Source organism: Euleptes europaea, chromosome 3, assembly GCF_029931775.1.
Source record: "Euleptes europaea isolate rEulEur1 chromosome 3, rEulEur1.hap1, whole genome shotgun sequence".
Classification (NCBI taxonomy): Eukaryota; Metazoa; Chordata; class Lepidosauria; order Squamata; family Sphaerodactylidae; genus Euleptes; species Euleptes europaea.
In genome coordinates this window covers 26,184,567-26,204,819 of record NC_079314.1, presented here as the reverse complement: position 1 = coordinate 26,204,819, position 20,253 = coordinate 26,184,567, and the positions used below count along the sequence as shown (strand labels likewise).

Genomic DNA, 20,253 nt, shown 5'->3' with positions numbered 1-20,253 from the left:
ACCAGATTAGCGTCCGCCGCTCACGTGGAGGAGTGGAGAATCAAACCCGGTTCTCCAGATCAAAGTCCACCACTCCAAACCACCACTCTTAAACACTACACCACGCTGGCTCCCTTGCTAGAGTTGACAACTTGAGGTTGGGAAATTCCTTGAGATTAAATGACATAGATACGACCGAATGAGTATCTTGTGAGACTCCACTCCAGCAAAGTAATATCTTATGTATTTTAAACATATCATTGATAACTCAGATTCTAAATGATATTGTCACATAAAGGCTCAGTGATCTAATTATGCCTGTCCATGGAACTCCATTTGTTATCATAAGTACTTGTTCATCATGTATTGTTGAATAGCTGTTTCCCCACTCCTACACATGAGGCCAGCTGGGTGACCTTGGGCTAGTCACACTCTCTCAGCCCTACCTCACAGGGTGTCTGTTGCGGGGTGGGGAAGGGAAGGCGATTGTAAGCCGGATTGATTCTTCCTTAAGTGGTAGAGAAAGTCAGCATATAAAAACCAACTCCTCTTCTTCATATGAGGAGCAGAATGTTCTCAAGATGTTCACAAGTAGAGTATGGTGGAGGTGGCCATCCTATGTGGCTTGTCTCCTGCTTCTGGCAATCACTGTTTTGGGTTTCTTAGGAAGAGTTTCTCTCCCTCCAGCTGCACAACAGATGCAGTCCTGCTTCTCATTCACCCATTGGGCATACTCTCAAAATTTGACAAACTAATGGGCCAGCCGGGCAATATAAATTCAAATGTCAGGCTTAACTAAACAAACAAACAGACAAACAAAAAACAACACTCATATTCAACCACAAATGTGTACTTACTTTTATATAACTCTGAGTCAAATCCTGATTCCTTCCCATAATATTCTATGAAACAGAATAAAGTGGTGGATCAGATACACACAAAACTGTATTTCAGTTCAAACCACAGCTGGCCAGTGAATCCAAGGACCGGTTGAAACAGATGTAAAATCGGCATGATTTTCACCACTCAAAAAGGACACTGGCTAAAGTTTAAAGGCTTAATATTCATGTTGATGTATAGCAATATCTGAAGATCCATTCCACTTTTACCATGGAAACAATCATAGAAACAATCATAGAAATGAGTCAAGATGTGATTGTTGCTTTGGTGATCTATTAGGTTCTCTGAATTTCCAGCTTTCATTCAAAGTACGTCTCTAGCCCCTTTCATTGTGCAGATATAACGGGAAAAGGCATGCAGGAATCTAGGGGCTAAATTATGGCTGTTACACAGAACACAGGGTATGGACCCCAAACCCAACCTGTGTACTCTGTAATCTGGAAATCAGCTCTACTAGAAAGTTAACCATGATCAGCAAAATATAAAACAAAGGTTCTTTGATGAAACTGCTATCCTTCCTTGCTGCACAAAATGGAGTCTGTCTCAATCCATAATCAGGTAAGGAAACAAATGGTTCAAGAGACAGTAGCTGAGCCTAGCTCAGCATGACTTCAGATGTGTCATAAACTGTGGTCAGACTTCCAGCCGTCAGTTCCTGGTTTTCATTCAACAACAAAATTCAATGGAAAACCTCAAGGGATTATGGGCATTCACAGAGGAATGACTGGGGCAGAACTAACATGGACATGGTAAACAAGTTAATAATCACCTTATTGTTGGTTCACATTACAGATTTCTTTTTGTTACCATAAGGCGTTACCATAACATCAGATTAATGTAATTTGGCCCTCAGGGAAACCCTTTCAATTGTATTACGGGGAATTTCTTTATGTTCCCCCCATGAACATTCTGTAGTAAGGAATAGGGTTGCCAGTGGAGTAGGGTTGCCAGTTTTTAGGGTAGAGCCTGAGGAGGGTGGGGTTTGGGGAGGGGAGGGACTTTAATGCCGTAGAGTCCAATTGCCAAAGCGGCCATTTTCTCCAGGGGAGCTGATCTCTATCGGCTGGAGATCAGTTGTCATAGCAGGAGACCTCCAGCTAGTACTTGGATGTTGGCAACCCTATCAAGGAAGCTATAATGACACATCCCAGGAAAGCATTTTAGGAAGAAAAGGAAAGTGAATCCCCCAGACTTACTCCTGACGAGTACCGTCGCAAAGGAGTAGGCCTCGCCGTATGGATTTTTCACAACCACACTGTATTCAGCAGAATCGTCCAAGGAGCATCTGGGGAGAGAACAACAATAGCAAACTCTTGAGATTAAGGTGACCCCAAGAGCCCCCTTCTGCATCTATAGACTGAATCAAGACCTTTCTTGTGGCTAAAAATTAAACAGGATATTTCAGGTTAATGCATGACTTGGAGCTTTTCTTGCCCCCTAGGCTGTGCACATCTCTCTGGTCACTTCTGCATCACTTACCGGGGGGGGGGGGGGGCACCAATCACAAAACCTTGGAAGTCTCCACAAAATGTTGGGAGGTTCTAAGCCAACCATCCTCCTAGGATGGAGGCAGCTCTTTGCCAAATAGGAACCCCCTGTAGATGCCTCCTGGGCTCTTCTGAAGTAACCTCCTGCTCTATGATGAGGAAATCCTGAAGTGGCTCTCTGCTAGGGTTGCCCGTTCTGGGTTGGGAAATACCTAGAGATGTTTGGGGTGGAGCCTGAGGAAGGCAAGGTTTGGGGAGGGAATGCTCTTTACTGCCATATTACCAAAGCGACCATTTTCTCCAGGTGAACTGATCTCTATCGGCTGGAGATCAATTGTAATAGCAGGAGAACTCCAGCTAGTACCTGGAGGTTGGCAAGCCTACTCTCTGCTATGGAGAAGAAGCAAGTTGGCACCAACAACCAGACTGGTGTCCATGGCTGCCTTGGGGATCACTAGGGTTGTCAACCTCCAGGTACTAGCTGGAGATCTCCTGCTATTAGAACTGATCTCCTGCCATTAGAGATCAGTTCCCGTGAAGAAAATGTCCGCTTTGGCAATTGGAATCTATGGCATTGAAGTCTCTCCCCTCCCCAAACCCCGCCCTCCTCAGACTCCACCCCAAAAACCTCCCACCGGTGGTGAAGAGGGACCTGGCAACCCTAGCAATTGGACTCTATGACTCAAGCATAGTTAAAAAGGATCAAGAAAGACCTCTACCTTGGATAAGGTTGCCAACCTCCAGGTAGTAGCTGGAGATCTCCCGCTATTACAACTGATCTCCAGCCAATAGAGATCTGGTCATCTGAAGAAAATGGCCACTTTGGCAATTGGACTCTATGGCAATGAAGACCCTCCCCTCCCCAAACCCCACCCTTCTCAGGTTCCGCCCCAGAAATCTCCAGGTATTTCCCAACCCAGAACTGGTAGCCTTAACCTTGGGCCCTGCATCCTGCTGCCAGGTAGACAAGACTGACCCAGAATAGGGCAGCTTTGTGTGCGCCTGAATTTTTTCCAGAAAAGCTCCACACATCAACAGGGAGATGCTTTCTTGGTGCCCTGGATCCTGAAAGTGTGAAGCTCTGCAATTTTGTTTGAAAGAGAAGTTACAATGTTCGACTCCCCGGGCTGTTAATCAAATCCATTACCTGCTGATATCCAGCGTGAGCATCCCAAACTCACTCTTCATCCTGTATTTCCCCGCAGGAGCTAAACGGAGGTCAATAGGAACTCCATTTTTATACCTTGAAAGGGGCACAGAGAAAGACAGACACGAACAGAGAGTAAACATAACCGCAATTTTATTCTGTTGTTCCTTCAAAGGGTTTCTGGCAGAGTACGTGGTTCTCTGCTCTCTATTTTTAAACTCATCACCACCCTGTGAAGTCGATTAGGCCAGCGACTGGCTCAAATTCAGACAATGAGATTTGTTAACTGAATGAGGATTTAAACCCAGATCTCACTGGTCAAATTCTAACGATTATATGTTACCGGATGTCATACCTCTAGCTTCACCCAATGTACATGTGTCTCTGGACTGGGTTGGTATATTTGAATCCTTCCCCATGGAACAGTTTAAGAGAAGATGTTTTTTTTTTTAAAAAAAAAAAGCCAGACAAATCACACATACCACTGGATTCAGGCCACGTGTTTTAGAAACTCCCCCCCCCCAAACGATTAATTGTTCCAGCAGAGAGAAACAGTTGTCTTCAGTTTCAAATATTGACTACAGTGGTGGGTGTTATATAGTTGAATGCCCAACCTAAAAGGAGCAAACCTGCACATAGGTAGGATGCTAGCCAGAAGCCTGCTCTTTTCCTTCCCTGGAGGTTTTTAAGGAGAGGTTTGATGGCCATCTGTCAGCAATGCTGATTCTGTGACCTTAGGCAGATGATGAGAGGGAGGGCATCTTGGCCATCTTCTGGTCACTAGGGGTATGGAGGGGGGAGGTAGTTGTGAATTTCCTGCATTGTGCAGGGGGTTGGATTTGATGGCCCTGGTGGTCCCTTCCAACTCTATGATTCTATGATTCCTATACTCATGGAATAGTCATTAGTCAGATTATTCAAACATGACACCTTCCCACTCGCAGCCTGAAATGTTCTCATCCTGGAAAATTTTTTATTACTTAATTTTATTAAACTGGCCTCTTGAGGTCAGCTACGCAGTGGTTCCGGAACTGGCAACGCTTTCATCTCTGCCCACTTACCAGGTCACTTCTGGAAGAGGGGAGGCCAGAACCGTACACTCCAGTTTGACACTCATTCGTTCCCAGACGGCGTGAGCTCGGAGCGGGATCCAGAACATGGGCCCTCGGCACGACCGCAGCTCCATGACCTCCTTTTCACGCTGTGCCTTTGCTTCCGCCTAGGACAAGGACCACGGACAGTTTTAAACTCTTTTATCTTTCTGTTCTATAAATACATCTGCCAGAACGGAACAGGCAAGTCTGATGCCCTTGGTTTGGACGGCAGAATAAGATGGGTACATTTTTGGGCCTTCTGGCGTTTAGTGGCTCAGTGGCCTTTGAAGGGAGTTCATGGAGCAGTTTGTCTCAGGTGCTTAAAGTAACTGATGGGCCCCTGTAGGTTGTATAAGGTCATTTGTTTCTGATTTTCCCTATGCATGGAGTATAAGATTTATTTCAGAGATACAAAGGGGATCTAACATTTTAACTGGGTTGTTCTACTTACTGTGTAGCAGATTTCAGTTATGGTATTGTACATCTTACCCATTTTCTGCAACAGAAATTGATGGGTGTCTGCGGTTTGTTTTTAGAACTGCAGGCCACGTTCATCAATGAGACAAAAAGAATATGGCCATTTATGCAGGGTCGATTTTGATGCTCGCTCAAAGCTCCTTTTTTAAACCAGACCTTTCAAATGCCTATTCACGGTCCTGATGCAAGAGGAGAAAGCCAAACAAATTCCACCACCCCCACTCACCTGCTCCTTCATTCCTTCGTCTGCATAGCCATTAGCTAACCCGCGGCTGTGATTCTTCATGCTTCCTTGAGTGGATGCTTCGAGGGGACGGCGCAAATAAAAAAGGTTGCATTAAAGAGGCGCTTAAGAAATGCGAAGCAGGTATGTGCCGGCTTCACAGTGACTTCTGGAATGACGGTTCAGAGTGAAGAACTCAAAAAATATGAGGGGCACTTCAGCCTGGAACGTGCTGCTAATTACCAAGCATAAACGGCCTGTCTGTTGTACTTAAGAGCCGGATGCCTTCATTGATACACAGGGGAAGGGCTGTGGCTCAGTGGCAGGACATCTACTTAGTTAAAAGGATCAGGTTATAGATGACAAGGTAGCCCTCTGCCAGAGATTCTGGATACTTTCTTCCAGGCAGGGTAGACAATACTGTAGAAAGGGAGAATTGGTGACACCCCCCCCCCAATCCACTGAAATCCTCTGCTGGATTCAACCCAGAATTTAGCATCTTCCAGTGTTTCTTCAGCTCAGTCATGATCACCTGACAAATTTCAGAGCCAAACTATGAGATGCTAAACAGCCTTGACAAGATCCCCAGTCATCAATTTTTTAGATGCAAAATTCAGGACCACAGTGCTGGAGAAAGGAGAAGAAGAGTTGGTTTTTATATGCCGACGTTCTCTACCACTTAAGGGAGAATCAAACCGGCTTACAATCTCCTTCCCTTCCCATCCCCACAGCAGACACCCTGTGAGGTAGGTGGGGCTGAGAGAGGGCGTTAACACTGTCCTATTTCCATGACTGAAAATGTCCCCCTCTAAACTTTACGCTCCTGTAAGGAAAAAGACTGGTATCTGTTCTTTTTTCCTTCTGTGTTTTAAAGCAGCCTAGAGAGACCACTTCCTAACAACTACACACCACTGGCTCTTGCCTGTGTGGACTTAGGCAAGTATTGCCAACTACCAGATGAGAAAAGCCGATTAATGTTTCGCCAGAACTGCCATAAAGCTTTGCTAGTAATCCAAGGGGTGGTTCAGGCATTTGTCAGTCACCATAACCAAAACGGCCTCAGCAGCCCGGAGGATGCAGCTTCGTGGAGGAACACAAGCCTTTCCCCGGCTGCTGCACAGACATGCCTCATGGCCAGGAAGTGGCTGCCATTCCCCTGAGTGGCTTAAGTCAGAATTACTTCCTCCTCGCTTGTGGCCCTGGGGCGCCGTGTAGAGGAATTTATGGATGTATCTAGACTTGCTTAAAGAAACTGGAAAATGGGGTCAGAGATGCCACAGGAATTCCGCAATGGTTTGCTAAGACTCTGCAGCTATCGATCTCCACCTCTCTGTCCAAAAACTTTCCCCAGTTTTCATTGCTATGTGAATTGAAAAACCAACACTGAAGAGTTAACCAAGGGAGCGTTGACTTTTGAAAGCTTATACCCTAGGGTTGCCAGGTCCCTCTTCACCACCGGCAGGAGGTTTTTGGGGTAGAGCCTGAGGAGGGAAGGGTTTGAGGAGGGAAGGGACTTCAATGCCATAGAGTCCAATTGCCAAAGCGGCCATTTTCTCCAGGTGAAGTGATCTTTATCGGCTAGAGATCAGTTGTAATAGCAGGAGATCTCCAGCCAGTACCTGGAGGTTACAAACTCAAAAATCACCTGCGTTGTACAAATAGCAGATAAATAAGAACCAGCACTCAGCTCAAATATGCAAAAGTATCCAACAAATATATTCAAAATATTAGACAACAGTGATACAATAGTGGAGTGCAAGCAAAAAAGCAACATACAATATTTACAGGAACGACATCAACAATGGACAAACGGTGACAATGTTTCCAAAAATGTCACAACGGAAGGAGACCAAAGATTCAATGATCTTTTTACAGGTGTCTAAACAAACTTTTCCATTGGTTCTTGTAGGTTATCCGGGCTGTGTAACCGTGGTCTTGGAATTTTCTTTCCTGACGTTTCGCCAGCAACTGTGGCAGGCATCTTCAGAGTAGTAACACTGAAGGACAGTGTCTCTCAGTGTCAAGGGTGTAGGAAGAGTAATATATAGTCAGAAAGGGGTTGGGTTTGAGCTGAGTATTGTCCTGCAAAAGTATTGTCCTGTAAGTATCAAGATAATGTGCTAATGAGGGTATGGTATGTTAATATGGAACCATTGTATCCTGAAGTGATCTGTTAATGTGTGTAATCCAAAGCTAATCTGTATGGCTATTGTTGAATGTTGTCTTTGTCTGGAGGTTTTTCAGGGCAGGAAGCCAAGCCTTATTCATTCTTAAACTCTCCTCTTTTCTGTTAAAGTTGTGCTGATGTTTATGAATTTCAATGGCTTCTCTGTGCAATCTGACAAAATAGTTGGTAGAATTGTCCAGTCTTTCAGTGTCTTGGAATAAGACCCTGTGTCCTGTTTGTGTCAGTCCATGTTCAGCCACTGCTGATTTCTCAGGTTGGCCAAGTCTGCAGTATCTTTCATGTTCTTTTATCCTTGTTTGTATGCTGCGTTTTGTGGTCCCGATGTAAACTTCTCCATAGCTGCAAGGTATACGATATACTCCTGCAGAGGTGAGGGGGTCTCTTTTGTCTTTTGCTGATCGTAGCATTTGTTGTATTTTCTTGGTGGGTTTAAACACTGTTTGTAGGTTATGTTTTTTCAAAAGTTTCTCCATCCTATCAGTGACTCCTTTAATAAATGGCAAGAATACCTTTCCTATGGGAGACTGTTTTTCTTGAGTTTTCTGATTTTTGTTTGGTTTAATGGCCCTTCTGATTTCATTCTTGGAGTAGCCGTTTGCTAGCAGTGCGTGATTTAGATGATTAGTTTCTTCCTTGAGAAACTGTGGTTCACAGATCCGTCTTGCACGGTCCATTAATGTTTTGATTATTCCTCTTTTCTGTCGGGGGTGGTGGTTGGAGTTTTTGTGTAAGTAGCGATCTGTGTGAGTTGGTTTCCGGTAGACCTTGTGACCTAACTGAAGGTTTGTTTTACGGATGACAAGGGTATCAAGAAATGGGAGTTTACCCTCAATTTCCTTTTCCATGGTAAACTGAATGTTTGGATGGATATTATTAAGATGGTTTAGAAAGTCCATTAATTTTTCTTCACCATGGCTCCAAATGGTAAATGTATCATCTACGAACCTGAACCAGACTGTAGGTTTGTAAGGTGCTGATTCTAATGCTGTCTTTTCAAAATATTCCATGTAAAAGTTTGCTATTACTGGACTGAGTGGACTTCCCATAGCTACTCCATCAATCTGTTCATAAAATTCTTGATCCCATAGGAAATAACTTGTTGTCAAACAATGGTGAAATAAGGCTGTTATATCTTCTGGAAAAATCTGGTTAATCAATGAGATTGTGTCTTTTACTGGAACCTTGGTAAAGAGGGATACAACATCAAAACTGATTAATATATCCTTTGGATTGAGTCTTAACGGACTGATTTTGTTGATGAAGTGAGTTGAATCTTTGATGTAAGAAGTGGTTTTTCCAATGTGGTCCTGTAGGAGGGTGGTCAAATATTTAGCTAATTCATATGTTGGGGAACCAATGGCACTCACGATGGGTCGGAGTGGAACGGAATCCTTATGAATTTTAGGTAGTCCATATAATCGTGGTGGTTGTGCTTCAGTCTTGCATAGTTTTCTGTGTGTGTCGGGATGAAGAGTGGAATTCTTGATCAGAATGCTAGTTTTCCTGGTAATTTTGCAAGTTGGATCTCGTTTTAGTTTTTTGTATGTGGCAGGGTCCAGAAGTTCCTCAATCTTCTTTTTGTATTCTTCTGTTTTCATGATCACTGTGGCATTGCCTTTGTCAGCTGGTAGAATAATGAGCCATTTGGAGCCATGGTGAAGAAAAATTAATGGACTTTCTAAACCATCTTAATAATATCCATCCAAACATTCAGTTTACCATGGAAAAGGAAATTGAGGGTAAACTCCCATTTCTTGATACCCTTGTCATCCGTAAAACAAACCTTCAGTTAGGTCACAAGGTCTACCGGAAACCAACTCACACAGATCGCTACTTACACAAAAACTCCAACCACCACCCCCGACAGAAAAGAGGAATAATCAAAACATTAATGGACCGTGCAAGACGGATCTGTGAACCACAGTTTCTCAAGGAAGAAACTAATCATCTAAATCACGCACTGCTAGCAAACGGCTACTCCAAGAATGAAATCAGAAGGGCCATTAAACCAAACAAAAATCAGAAAACTCAAGAAAAACAGTCTCCCATAGGAAAGGTATTCTTGCCATTTATTAAAGGAGTCACTGATAGGATGGAGAAACTTTTGAAAAAACATAACCTACAAACAGTGTTTAAACCCACCAAGAAAATACAACAAATGCTACGATCAGCAAAAGACAAAAGAGACCCCCTCACCTCTGCAGGAGTATATCGTATACCTTGCAGCTGTGGAGAAGTTTACATCGGGACCACAAAACGCAGCATACAAACAAGGATAAAAGAACATGAAAGATACTGCAGACTTGGCCAACCTGAGAAATCAGCAGTGGCTGAACATGGACTGACACAAACAGGACACAGGGTCTTATTCCAAGACACTGAAAGACTGGACAATTCTACCAACTATTTTGTCAGATTGCACAGAGAAGCCATTGAAATTCATAAACATCAGCACAACTTTAACAGAAAAGAGGAGAGTTTAAGAATGAATAAGGCTTGGCTTCCTGCCCTGAAAAACCTCCAGACAAAGACAACATTCAACAATAGCCATACAGATTAGTTTTGGATTACACACATTAACAGATCACTTCAGGATACAATGGTTCCATATTAACATACCATACCCTCATTAGCATATTATCTTGATACTTACAGGACAATACTTTTGCAGGACAATACTCAGCTCAAACCCAACCCCTTTCTGACTATATATTACTCTTCCTACACCCTTGACACTGAGAGACACTGTCCTTCAGTGTTACTACTCTGAAGATGCCTGCCACAGTTGCTGGCGAAACGTCAGGAAAGAAAATTCCAAGACCACGGTTACACAGCCCGGATAACCTACAAGAACCAATGAACTCTGACCGTGAAAGCCTTCGACAAAACTTTTCCATGTTTTCCACTATTCATTTTCCGGTGGTACCGGGGTAATATCCCCACCCCCCTTCTTTCATCCTGGTTGTTCAGCAGGATTTTCTGACTCTTCAACATAGAAAAGTTTGTTTAGACACCAGTAAAAAGATTGTTGAATCTTTTGCCTCTTTGAAAAGTCCGTTGTGACATTTTTGGAAACATTTGTCACCGTTTGTCCATTGTTGTTGTCGCTGTTCCTGTAAATCAGGGGTCCTCAAACTTTTTAAACAGGGGGCCAGTTCACTGTCCCTCAAACACTGTTGGGGGCCGGACTGTTTCGGGGGAGGAGGCGGCGGCGCGAGGGGGCTCTCCGGAAAAGCATCCTCCTTACAAGCCCGGTCATTCCCCCTGTAGTGGTTAAGAGTGGTGGTTGGGAGCGGGGACTCTAGAGAACCGGGTTTGATTCCCCACTCCTCCACGTGAGAAGCGGAGGCTAATCTGGTGAACCTGGTTGGTTTCCCCACCCCTACTCACGAAGCCAGCTGGCTGACCTTGGGCAAGTTACAGCTCTGTTAGCGCTCTCTCAGCCCCACCTGCCTCACAGGGAGTCTGTTGTGGGAGGGTATGGGAAGGGGATTGTAAGGCAATTTGAGTCTCCCTTTAGTGGTAGAGAAAGTTGGCATGTAAAAACCAAGGCCATTTATTCATGGAAGGGTTTGCCTTGGATTTGCCGCTCTCCAGATGCACATTTTCCCCATCCGAATTCTCCAAACTCTCCCCTGGGGTGGTGGGGGGGGGAATTTACTTTTGAGTTCTGAGAATTCGGATGGGGAAAATGTGCATCTGGAGAGCGGCAAATCCAAGGCAAAACCTCCTGTGCATAAATGGCCACAAGTCTTTTTCTTCTCCCTGGAGATATGCCCAGGCCCCCCCCAAGGGGCCCCTACAATTACCTCCAGGCCACAAGGATACCCCCAGGAGGAGACAGAGCCCCGAGCCGTGAGAACGCTGCCAACTGTGGCCAAAACAGGAACGCCAGAACAGGAAGGGGGCGACTGGGCGGCGTGCGAGGCAGCAAGATGCCTCGCGCACCCAGGAAAGGAGGTTTTGGGCCTGGGAGGGAGAGGGGGAAGGGGGCGACCGGGAGGCACGCGAAGCAGCAAGATGCCTTGTGTGCCCAGGAAAGGGGTTTTGGGCTGGAGAGGGAGCAGGGAAGGGGGCAACTGGGGCGGGAGGGAGGCTTCCAGTTGTGCGTACACAGCCAGGAAGCCCAGAAAAGCTCTGGGGAGGGGGGGCAAGGGGGGACTGGCTTCCTTGGTCCCCGGGCCGGACAAAAGCCCTCCGGGGGCCGGATCCGGCCCTCGGGCCTTAGTTTGAGGACCCCTGCTGTAAATATTGTATGTTGCTTTTTTGCTTGCACTCCACTATTGTATCACTGTTGTCTAATATTTTGAATATATTTGTTGGATACTTTTGCATATTTGAGCTGAGTGCTAGTACCTGGAGGTTGGCAACCTTACTCTAAGGTGCTACTGGACTTGAATCTAGCTCTTCTGCTTAACAGGCAAAGCAGCTTCCTGGTGAGTCAGACCATTGGTCTAGCGAGGTCTACTCTGACCAGCAGCAGCGCTCGAGGGTCTCAGGCAGTGATCTTTCACACCATTTCCTCCCTGACCCTTTTACATAGAGATGCTGCGTATTGAACCTGGGACATTCGGCATGCAAAGCCGGTGCTCTGTTGCTAAGCCAAGGCTCCTATTGTTGAATCTGTGGTCCAAACGAGCTGTTTTAACACCCAGAAATACCTCCTTCTCACCTTCCTCCGAAGGGCCTTCTTGTCGGCCCTCACCCGCAAGAACCTGCAGTGTCGAATGACATCTTTCTCCAGCTTTTCCATCTCGTTCCCAAACCAGATCCTCTTCTGGCCTCTCTCCTCCATCTCCAGAATGGCAGCCTCCTGCCTTATCTTGGATTCCCTGCAGACAGTAAAGCGTGAAACACAGCTCTCTGATTTACAGGTCAACAGAGCCGGCCCCTAAGGTTTTTAGAGCTCTAGACAGATTACTACTTTGGTGCTCCCTCCCATTCAACATGTACACACAAACACAAGGAACGTCAACTGGCTCATTCCGAGAGCAGCAATCCTAAGCATGCTTACCTGGGAGTAAATCCCATTGAACATGGTAAGTAGGAGGGTTGCCAACCTCCAGGTACTAGCTGGAGATCTCCTGCTATTACAACTGATCTCCAGCAGATAGAGATCAGTTCAGCTGGAGAAAATGGCCACTTTAGCAACGGGACTCTATGGCATCCCCAAACCCCACCCTCCTCAGGCTCCTCCCCAAAAACCTCCCGCCGATGGCGAAGAGGGTCCTGGCAACCCTAGTAAGTATGCATGCATAGGAGGAACTCTTCTTTGATGCCCACTTTGCCCTGTGCCCTGGACCCCTGGGGCTTCCTGTGGCCTTCTAATTATTTTGGCATGTTATCCCCAACTCTGCCACCCTAGATGATCCCCTAGGTTTGTTTCCTAGATGATACACTGTCTCTGCATATCAACATACAGGGTGCAGGCTGGGTCTGAATGATCCGCACCAGCTCTTGCAATCACTGTTGATTCCCCTCCACTTTGTTCTTCCCTTTTAAGCACCTCCAGGATATTCTTCTGGGGGCAGTTCTTTGCATCTGTGTCATCCACATGTGCAAAGCGCATCAGAGGAAGACCTGCAGTGGAGGCCCCATCTGACATGGGGATCAAAGTGCTCCATTGCAGGCTTGGGGTAGGGCTGCCAGGTCTTTCTTTGCCACTGGTGGGAGGTTTTTGGGGCAGAGCCTGAGGAGGGGAGGGTTTGGGGAGGGGAGGGACTTTAATGCCATAGAGTCCAATTGCCACAGCGGCCATTTTCTCCAGGTGAAGTGATCTTTATCGGCTAGAGATCAGTTCTAATAGGAGGTCTCCAGCTAATACCTGGAGGTTGGCAACCCTAGATAGCCACTTTAGTTCATCTCTCAACATATGATTGTTAGGGTTACCAGATAGGGTTGCCAGGTCCCTCTTCGCCACTGGTGGGAGGTTTTTGGGGCAGAGCCTGAGGAGGGTGGGGTTTTGGGGAGGGGAGGGACTTCGATGCCATAGAGTCCAAAGGCCAAAGTGGCCATTTTTCTCCAGGTGAACTGACCTCTATCGGCTGGAGATCAGTTATAATAGCAGTACCTGGAGGTTGGCAACCCTAGTACCTGGAGGTTGGCAACCCTAGTTGGGGGTATTGGTGGAGATGGAGAGGGATCCTGGCTTCCATTTGAACCAAGAGGCTGAAACCCTTCTTTGCCAGCAGATTTCAGAGGGTTCCAGTATGCTATGACTTTTCCCATCCACAAAGATGCGCGCAAATAGGAGTCCTAATTTGCAGGGTCACATGGAAGGCAGGGAGACGGAGGAAGAGTAGGAATGCCAACCTGCTGCGGGAAAGGGCTGGCTTGGGCCTTTACTTGCAACCAACACTGTTTGTAGACTGGTGCGCGAGTTTATTGCCTGCAAAACGAGTTAGGGTGCCTAACGTGAATGGATCTACTTGTGAGTAAGAGCCTCAGCTTGTTGTAACAAGTTCACAGGGGGTCAGTGTCGCTGAATATAGCCATCCAGACACAAGGGTAAGAAATTTAAATGTCCCCTCAGCCCAGCGTTTGCAAATCTTTGGTTGATAGGGTTGCCAGGTCCCTCTTTTGGGGCGTAGCCTAAGGAGGGCGGGGTTTGGGGAGGGGAGGGACTTTAATGCCATAGAGTCCAATGGCCAAAGTGGCCATTTTTCTCCAGGGGAACTGGTCTCTATAGGCTGGAGATCTGTTGTAATAGCAGGTGCTCTCCAGCTAGTACCTGGAGGTTGGCAACCGTATTGGCTGATGTCCCAGTTGCAACTGCCGCTGCATTGGTCCCAGCCCACTCTCTCCCCACAAGACACAACTGTGCAGCTTTATACTGATTTGAAGTTTCAATAAAAGAATGTTAACCAGACTCATGCGTGGCCATACTGCACTTCTGCACCCAGTCAAGTCTTGGGGGTGGGGGAGGCCGGGCCGGTGCCAGTCTTTTTTGTGCCCTAGGCAAGGCTAACTACTTGTGCCTCCCTCACCACTAACCAATTTTCAAAAACAGATGTCTTGTAGAAAAAATAAAAGCCTGATGCATTCCTACAACACTTTTTATAAGACATTATTATTAATTATATTCCATAGCATTGTTGTGGTAAAAAGGTAAAGGTCCCCTGTGCAAGCACCGGGTCATTCCTGATCCATGGGGTGACGTCACATCCCGATGTTTACTAGGCAGACTTTGTTTACGGGGTGGTTTGCCAGTGCCTTCCCCAGTCATCTTCCCTTTACCCCCCGCAAGCTGGGCACTCATTTCACCGTCCTCGGAAGGATGAAAGGCTGAGTCAACCTTGAGCCGGCTACCTGAAACCAACTTCCGTTGGGATCGAACTCAGGTCATGAGCAGAGCTTGGACTGCAGTACTGCAGCTTACCACTCTGCACCACGGGGCTCCTATTGTTGTGGTACTCATCTTGAAATTAAAAAAATATATAAATTGTCAGTTGCATTTTTTCAAGAAACTAATCTGTTTAATCCTGTGCCCCTCAGGCCAGTTCTGGGCCCCTCTGAGGTCTGCATCCTAGGCGACCATGGGGGGAGACTGTCTCTTCTTTTGATTTGCATTCACTGGTTTTCTGTAGAACCCATCCCATTGGAGACTGTACACACGTAAAAAGTTCACGTTGCCTGTTTAAGTTTTCCGGGATCTCTGTGATTCTTGTCAAGTCATGCTTTCAGATCTGCCTCTGGAAAATTTACATGGCTAACTGATTCTGGCAAAAAGCATGCAAATTTGCGGTCATGAGTCACTTCACACACATGTTCGTGCACACACAGAGCCGGTAGGTTGTGTACAAGCTGACAGAGATGGCTGTTTAATTCAGTCAAATTACTTAATGTAGGTTGCAACCCTGCTGGGTTGCTTGGCTGGGAATAAGTCCCATTAATTAAACTGCATGAGGCTTTCATTGCGAGTAAACACACTTAGGATTGCCAAGTTATTATGCTTTGGGTTTTTGGAAAAGTTGGATTTCGAAAGCGATTGGACATACCATGATATTTCTGACGTCAGAGCAAGAGCAGACGCAATGGATAGATCGGAAAGTGTGAAGCCCTCTTCTTCCTCACTGCAGTGGCACCCATGAAGTTGATATGCAGAAGAAAAAGCATGAGACATAAACAAATGCAATCAAATAAGAACACTGCAAAAGTGAGAGACAAAAGCTCCAGTGTGGAGTAGTGGTTAGTGTGTCGCACTAGGATCTGGGAGAACCAGGTTCAAATCCCAGCTCTGCCATGGTAGCTTGTTGGGTGACCCTGGGCCTAACCTACCTCACAGGTAGGGTTGCCAGCTCTGGGTTGGGAAATACCTGGAGAGTTTGGGGGTGGAGCCTGAGGAGGGTGTGGTTTGGGGAGGGGCTTCAATGCCATAGAGTCCAATGGCCAAAGCGGCCATTTTCTCTGGGGGAACTGATCTCTGTCGCCTGGAGATCAGTTGTAATAGCGGGAGATCTCCAGCCACCACCTGCAGGTTACTAGAAAAAGAACCAGTACAACTCCATATATTCCAAAAATTCTATTAAATACTACTAAGTGCATAAACAATAAACAAACAACAACGTGATTACATACATGAACACAATATATATAGGTAAGTCAAAAAGCAGTAAACTGCAATACTGGTAACACAAGCATAATAGCTATCTCCAAAGAACTATGCAACAGTCCAATATTCAAAAGAAGAAGACAATCTTCACGTCCAAACGTGGACAGTTGCTCCAAAAGGTAAGTAGCAATAAGGAAACGCTATTCCGGATATTTTGTAGCGCTTTCACCAAAGCATAGCTTCATCAGCCTCAAATTCAAGTAGAAAAGACTTGAATTTTTCTACTTGAACTTTTAAACTTTTGCAGTTTGGACTTGAAAACATTAGCAGCCCAATTTTTGTGGGAGCTAAAAAGCATTATTATTAAAAACTGCAAAAGTTTAAAAATTTAAAAAATTTACAAGATTCATTTTCCAACCTTGTTTTGAATATGTGTGACTACAAAAGATTGTAAACCTCCCAAATACGTCTTTTCTACTTGAATGTGAGGCTGATGAAGCTATGCTTTGGTGAAAGCGCTACAAAATATCCAGAATAGCGTTTCCTTATTGCTACTTACCTTTTGGAGCAACTGTCCACCTTTAGACGTGAAGATTGTCTTCTTCGTCGAAGGCTTTCACGGTCAGAGTTACCGGTAATCGGTTCTTGTAGGCTATCCGGGCTGTGTGACCGTGGTCTTGGTATTTTCTTCCCTGATGTTTCGCCAGCAGCTGTGGCCGGCATCTTCAGAGGAGTAACACTGAAGGACAGTGTCTCTCAGTGTCAAGTGTGTAGGAAGAGTAATACAGGATACAATGGTTCCACATTAACATACCATACCCTCATTAGCACATTATCTTGATACTTACAGGACAATGATTAGCACATTACCTTTAATACTTTGCAGGACAATGACTCAGATCAACCCCCTTCTGACTAGATATTACTCTTCCTACACACTTGACACTGAGAGACACTGTCCTTCAGTGTTACTCCTCTGAAGATGCCTGCCACAGCTGCTGGCAAAACGTCGGGAAAGAAAATACCAAGACCACGGTCACACAGCCTGGATAGCCTACAACAACCGATTGTCTTCTTCTTTTGAATATTGGACTGTCGCATAGTTCTTTGGAGATAGCTATTATGCTATTATTTTCTAGTAACCTTATTTATCAATACAGTGAGTCTTTCTATACCACCTGCAGGTTGGCAACCCCTACTCACAAGGTTGTTGTGAGGATAAGATGGAGGTTGGCAGCCCTACCACATATGGTAATGTCTGTGGAACAATATCAGAAAAAATCTTAAACAACATTAATTATGAATTTTTAGCCTGCAGCATTCCAACCCATTCTTGAGTCAAAATGGTCTTCATCAGAAATTAACCAAAGCATGCTGGAATTGGAAAGGAAGGCCGCTTTTGATATGTGGTAGGAAAGTGCCTGCTATTTTTCTTTTCAACAGAAAGTTTTCTACTGCCCCCAGCCTCACATACATGGGATCTATTTAGGGTTGCCAACCTCCAGGAACTAGGGGGAGATCTTCTATTATAACTGATCTCCAGCAGATAGAGATCAGTTCACGCGGAAAAAATGGCTGCTTTAGCAGTTGGACTCTATGGCATTGAAGTACATCCCCTCCCCCAACCCCGCCCTCCTCAGGCTCCACCCCAAAAACCTCCAGGTATTTCCCAACCAGGAGCTGGCAACCCTAGATCTACTACTCCTGGTTCTGGATGTGGATATGAGGATGCCGCACTTTTAGCCAGCACAATTCCTTACTGAAATTTGTTTCCTTACTGCATACACTCCCTTGCAAAACACATCTGTTGATCTTTTTGTCTCATCTGGCATGCAGAATGCCATGTTTGCTCAGCTGTGGAAGTAACTTGGGCTTTTTAGGACTACCACCCCATCACCATTCCTCTTGCCGAAACTGAGCCATATAACAGCGAAAGGAGGCATCTGATGAAAGAAACCCATTTATCTCAGCTTTCTCCAGGTGCCACAACTAATTGAGTGAAATAAGGAAGTGTCCTCTGGAATAGCAGGCCAGCTCCAATTAAATGATAAAGACCAAGGCCACAAAGACCGGAGGGATTAGTCCTCAGACCTTCCAGAAATGGCAAACCTATCCCAGAAGGTTACAAGTGGATTAATATTTTAAGGAGAAAAATTATATTCAAGATGTCATTAAGAAACGGATGCACTTGGGGAAATGCGAGGTTTCATTAAACAAATTGTTTGAGAGATTTTCTCATGAAAGGTTTTTTTTGTTTGTTTACATTTTTCACTAATTGCTGAAGAAAACTCTCGGGATGCTATTGGGCTAGATCCCGTGGATCTGCTAACAGCCCACTTTCCTGTAGAGCAATAAGGCCTCTACTGGCACTAGGGTTGCCAATTCCGTCTTCGCCACCGGAAGGAGGATTTGGGGGCGGAGCCTGATGAGGGTGGGGTTTGGGGAGGGGAGGGACTTCAATGCCATAGAGTCCAATTGCCAAAGCAGCCATGTTCTCCAGGCGAACTGATCTCTATCGGCTGGAGATCAGTTGTAATAACAGGAGATCTCCAGCTAGCACCTGGAGGTTGGCAACCCTAACTGGCACCAAAGAAGACCCTCCTGCAACATGAGAATATTTGTTGTATTTGTTTAAAATATCAGTACCCCAATGTTCTCTTGCATATATTATAGAACCCATCATGATAAAGGTGAAGGAATCTTTTTTTCATTATTATTATTTTCCAGTGATGGGCAGGCAAAACTTTTTATCCAAGTTAAGATGGGTGAATTTCTGTTGCTGAAGAAACAGAAAATAGCTTGGGATGGCTTTGGAGACGCTATTCACCTGCGGTGAGTGTTTAAGGCCTCAGTTCACCCTCCTGTATGTAATAGAGTTCTTGGCTCCAATGCTTTGCCTAGGTTCCTGGACGTCAGTCTCGAGAAGAATAGTTATCAGGCCAATCACGCCATCTTGGAAGACATCACAAAGATCATGTATACCTCCAGGCTCCTCACACCATTTCTTAGCCAACAAAGGAAGCTTGTGGAAGATTTACCAGCTACACTGGCTTTGTATAAACATTATTAGGCTAACAGTACATAGCCTGTGTTCACAGGGGTTAATTACTACTCTCCTTTACCACATCTAATTGATAGTAGGAGAGGTTAGTATGCTTGAGTTTGTGTCCATGTAGATATATAATCATGTACCACAATCTTTTAGGTCCCAGCAATATTAATGTGACTTTGTGTTTATGTAACAAAATGTGCCCAAGACCTGGTGAATGTTCATAATAAATGATGATGACCACTGAGAAATTTCATAGACAGACAGATAAATATATACCTTCTTTTTAACCTAGTGTGAAACTGCTGAATTTATCGATTGTATTAACTAGGACTTAAACAGAGACAACTCTCTTTTCGTTAACTGCAAGATTTGTATTCGTTTAATGCAACTGGGGAGAAGGTTGTGTTAATCATCAATTACAAATTGTTGTGAATGGTCACTGCGCTTCTCTTCAATACTTTCTTGAGTGTTGTATTGCAACTCTTCGAACCCCAGTTTCCTCGTGTGCAGACTGAGTTTTCACTTCATACATCTGTCAAAGCGAACTGTGGTCCATACATGCCTTTGCTACAATAAAACCGTTAAGTTTTTAAGACGCCTCAAGCCTGTTTTTGTACTAGCCCTTGGGTGTGTTGTTCCATCCTCTGCCCTTAACTTACCTGGTCTTGAACTTGGTCTTCCTTGTGGTAGATGTCATTTGCAAATTTCGGTGCCGCTCTTCCTTTTGCTCCTCCTCCCTGTGGTGGAACAAGGTTCGGGTTTCCATGCTGGGAGCTTCAGGGGAATCTTCACTGCAGGGAATAGCAACGTTCAACAAATTGAGCCATGACAGACAACACAAAAGGACAGTTGACAGTTACAAAGACACACACACACACAAAGACAAGGAGGAGCCTGGGATTCTAGGGTTGCCAGGTCCCTTTAACCACCAGTGGGAGGATTTTGGGGTGGAGCCTGAGGAGGGCAGAGTTTGGTGTGTTATGCACGCATGCATAATCAATACGAATTTACAGATTTGTCTCCTTAAGACTTATAAATTTGTTGGCTAACTATAGCTTGTGAATTTATCTGTAATCACGGAAGCTTTCCAGCGCTGTCCCCTCCCTTTACCATTAGAGCCCACGTGCTGCTTTTTTGCTACAGCTGTCACTAGTT

General features: G+C 45.2%; 1 protein-coding gene across 1 annotated transcript in view; it reads right to left on the bottom strand.

Annotated features, from left to right (window-relative positions):
• MYOM3 (myomesin 3) overlaps nt 1-19,882 on the bottom strand; it is a 60,294-nt gene extending 40,412 nt beyond the window's left edge. The window contains exons 1-7 of the mRNA XM_056847764.1: nt 19,758-19,882; nt 15,493-15,567; nt 12,168-12,327; nt 4,575-4,732; nt 3,514-3,609; nt 2,076-2,164; nt 837-881 (exon numbers count right to left, since the gene is read on the bottom strand). Coding sequence (XP_056703742.1) covers nt 837-881; nt 2,076-2,164; nt 3,514-3,609; nt 4,575-4,732; nt 12,168-12,327; nt 15,493-15,567; nt 19,758-19,864 — 730 coding nt within the window. The 5' untranslated portion in view covers nt 19,865-19,882. The remainder of the gene's footprint in view (nt 1-836; nt 882-2,075; nt 2,165-3,513; nt 3,610-4,574; nt 4,733-12,167; nt 12,328-15,492; nt 15,568-19,757) is intronic.
• Between the last annotated feature and the right edge of the window lie 371 nt (nt 19,883-20,253).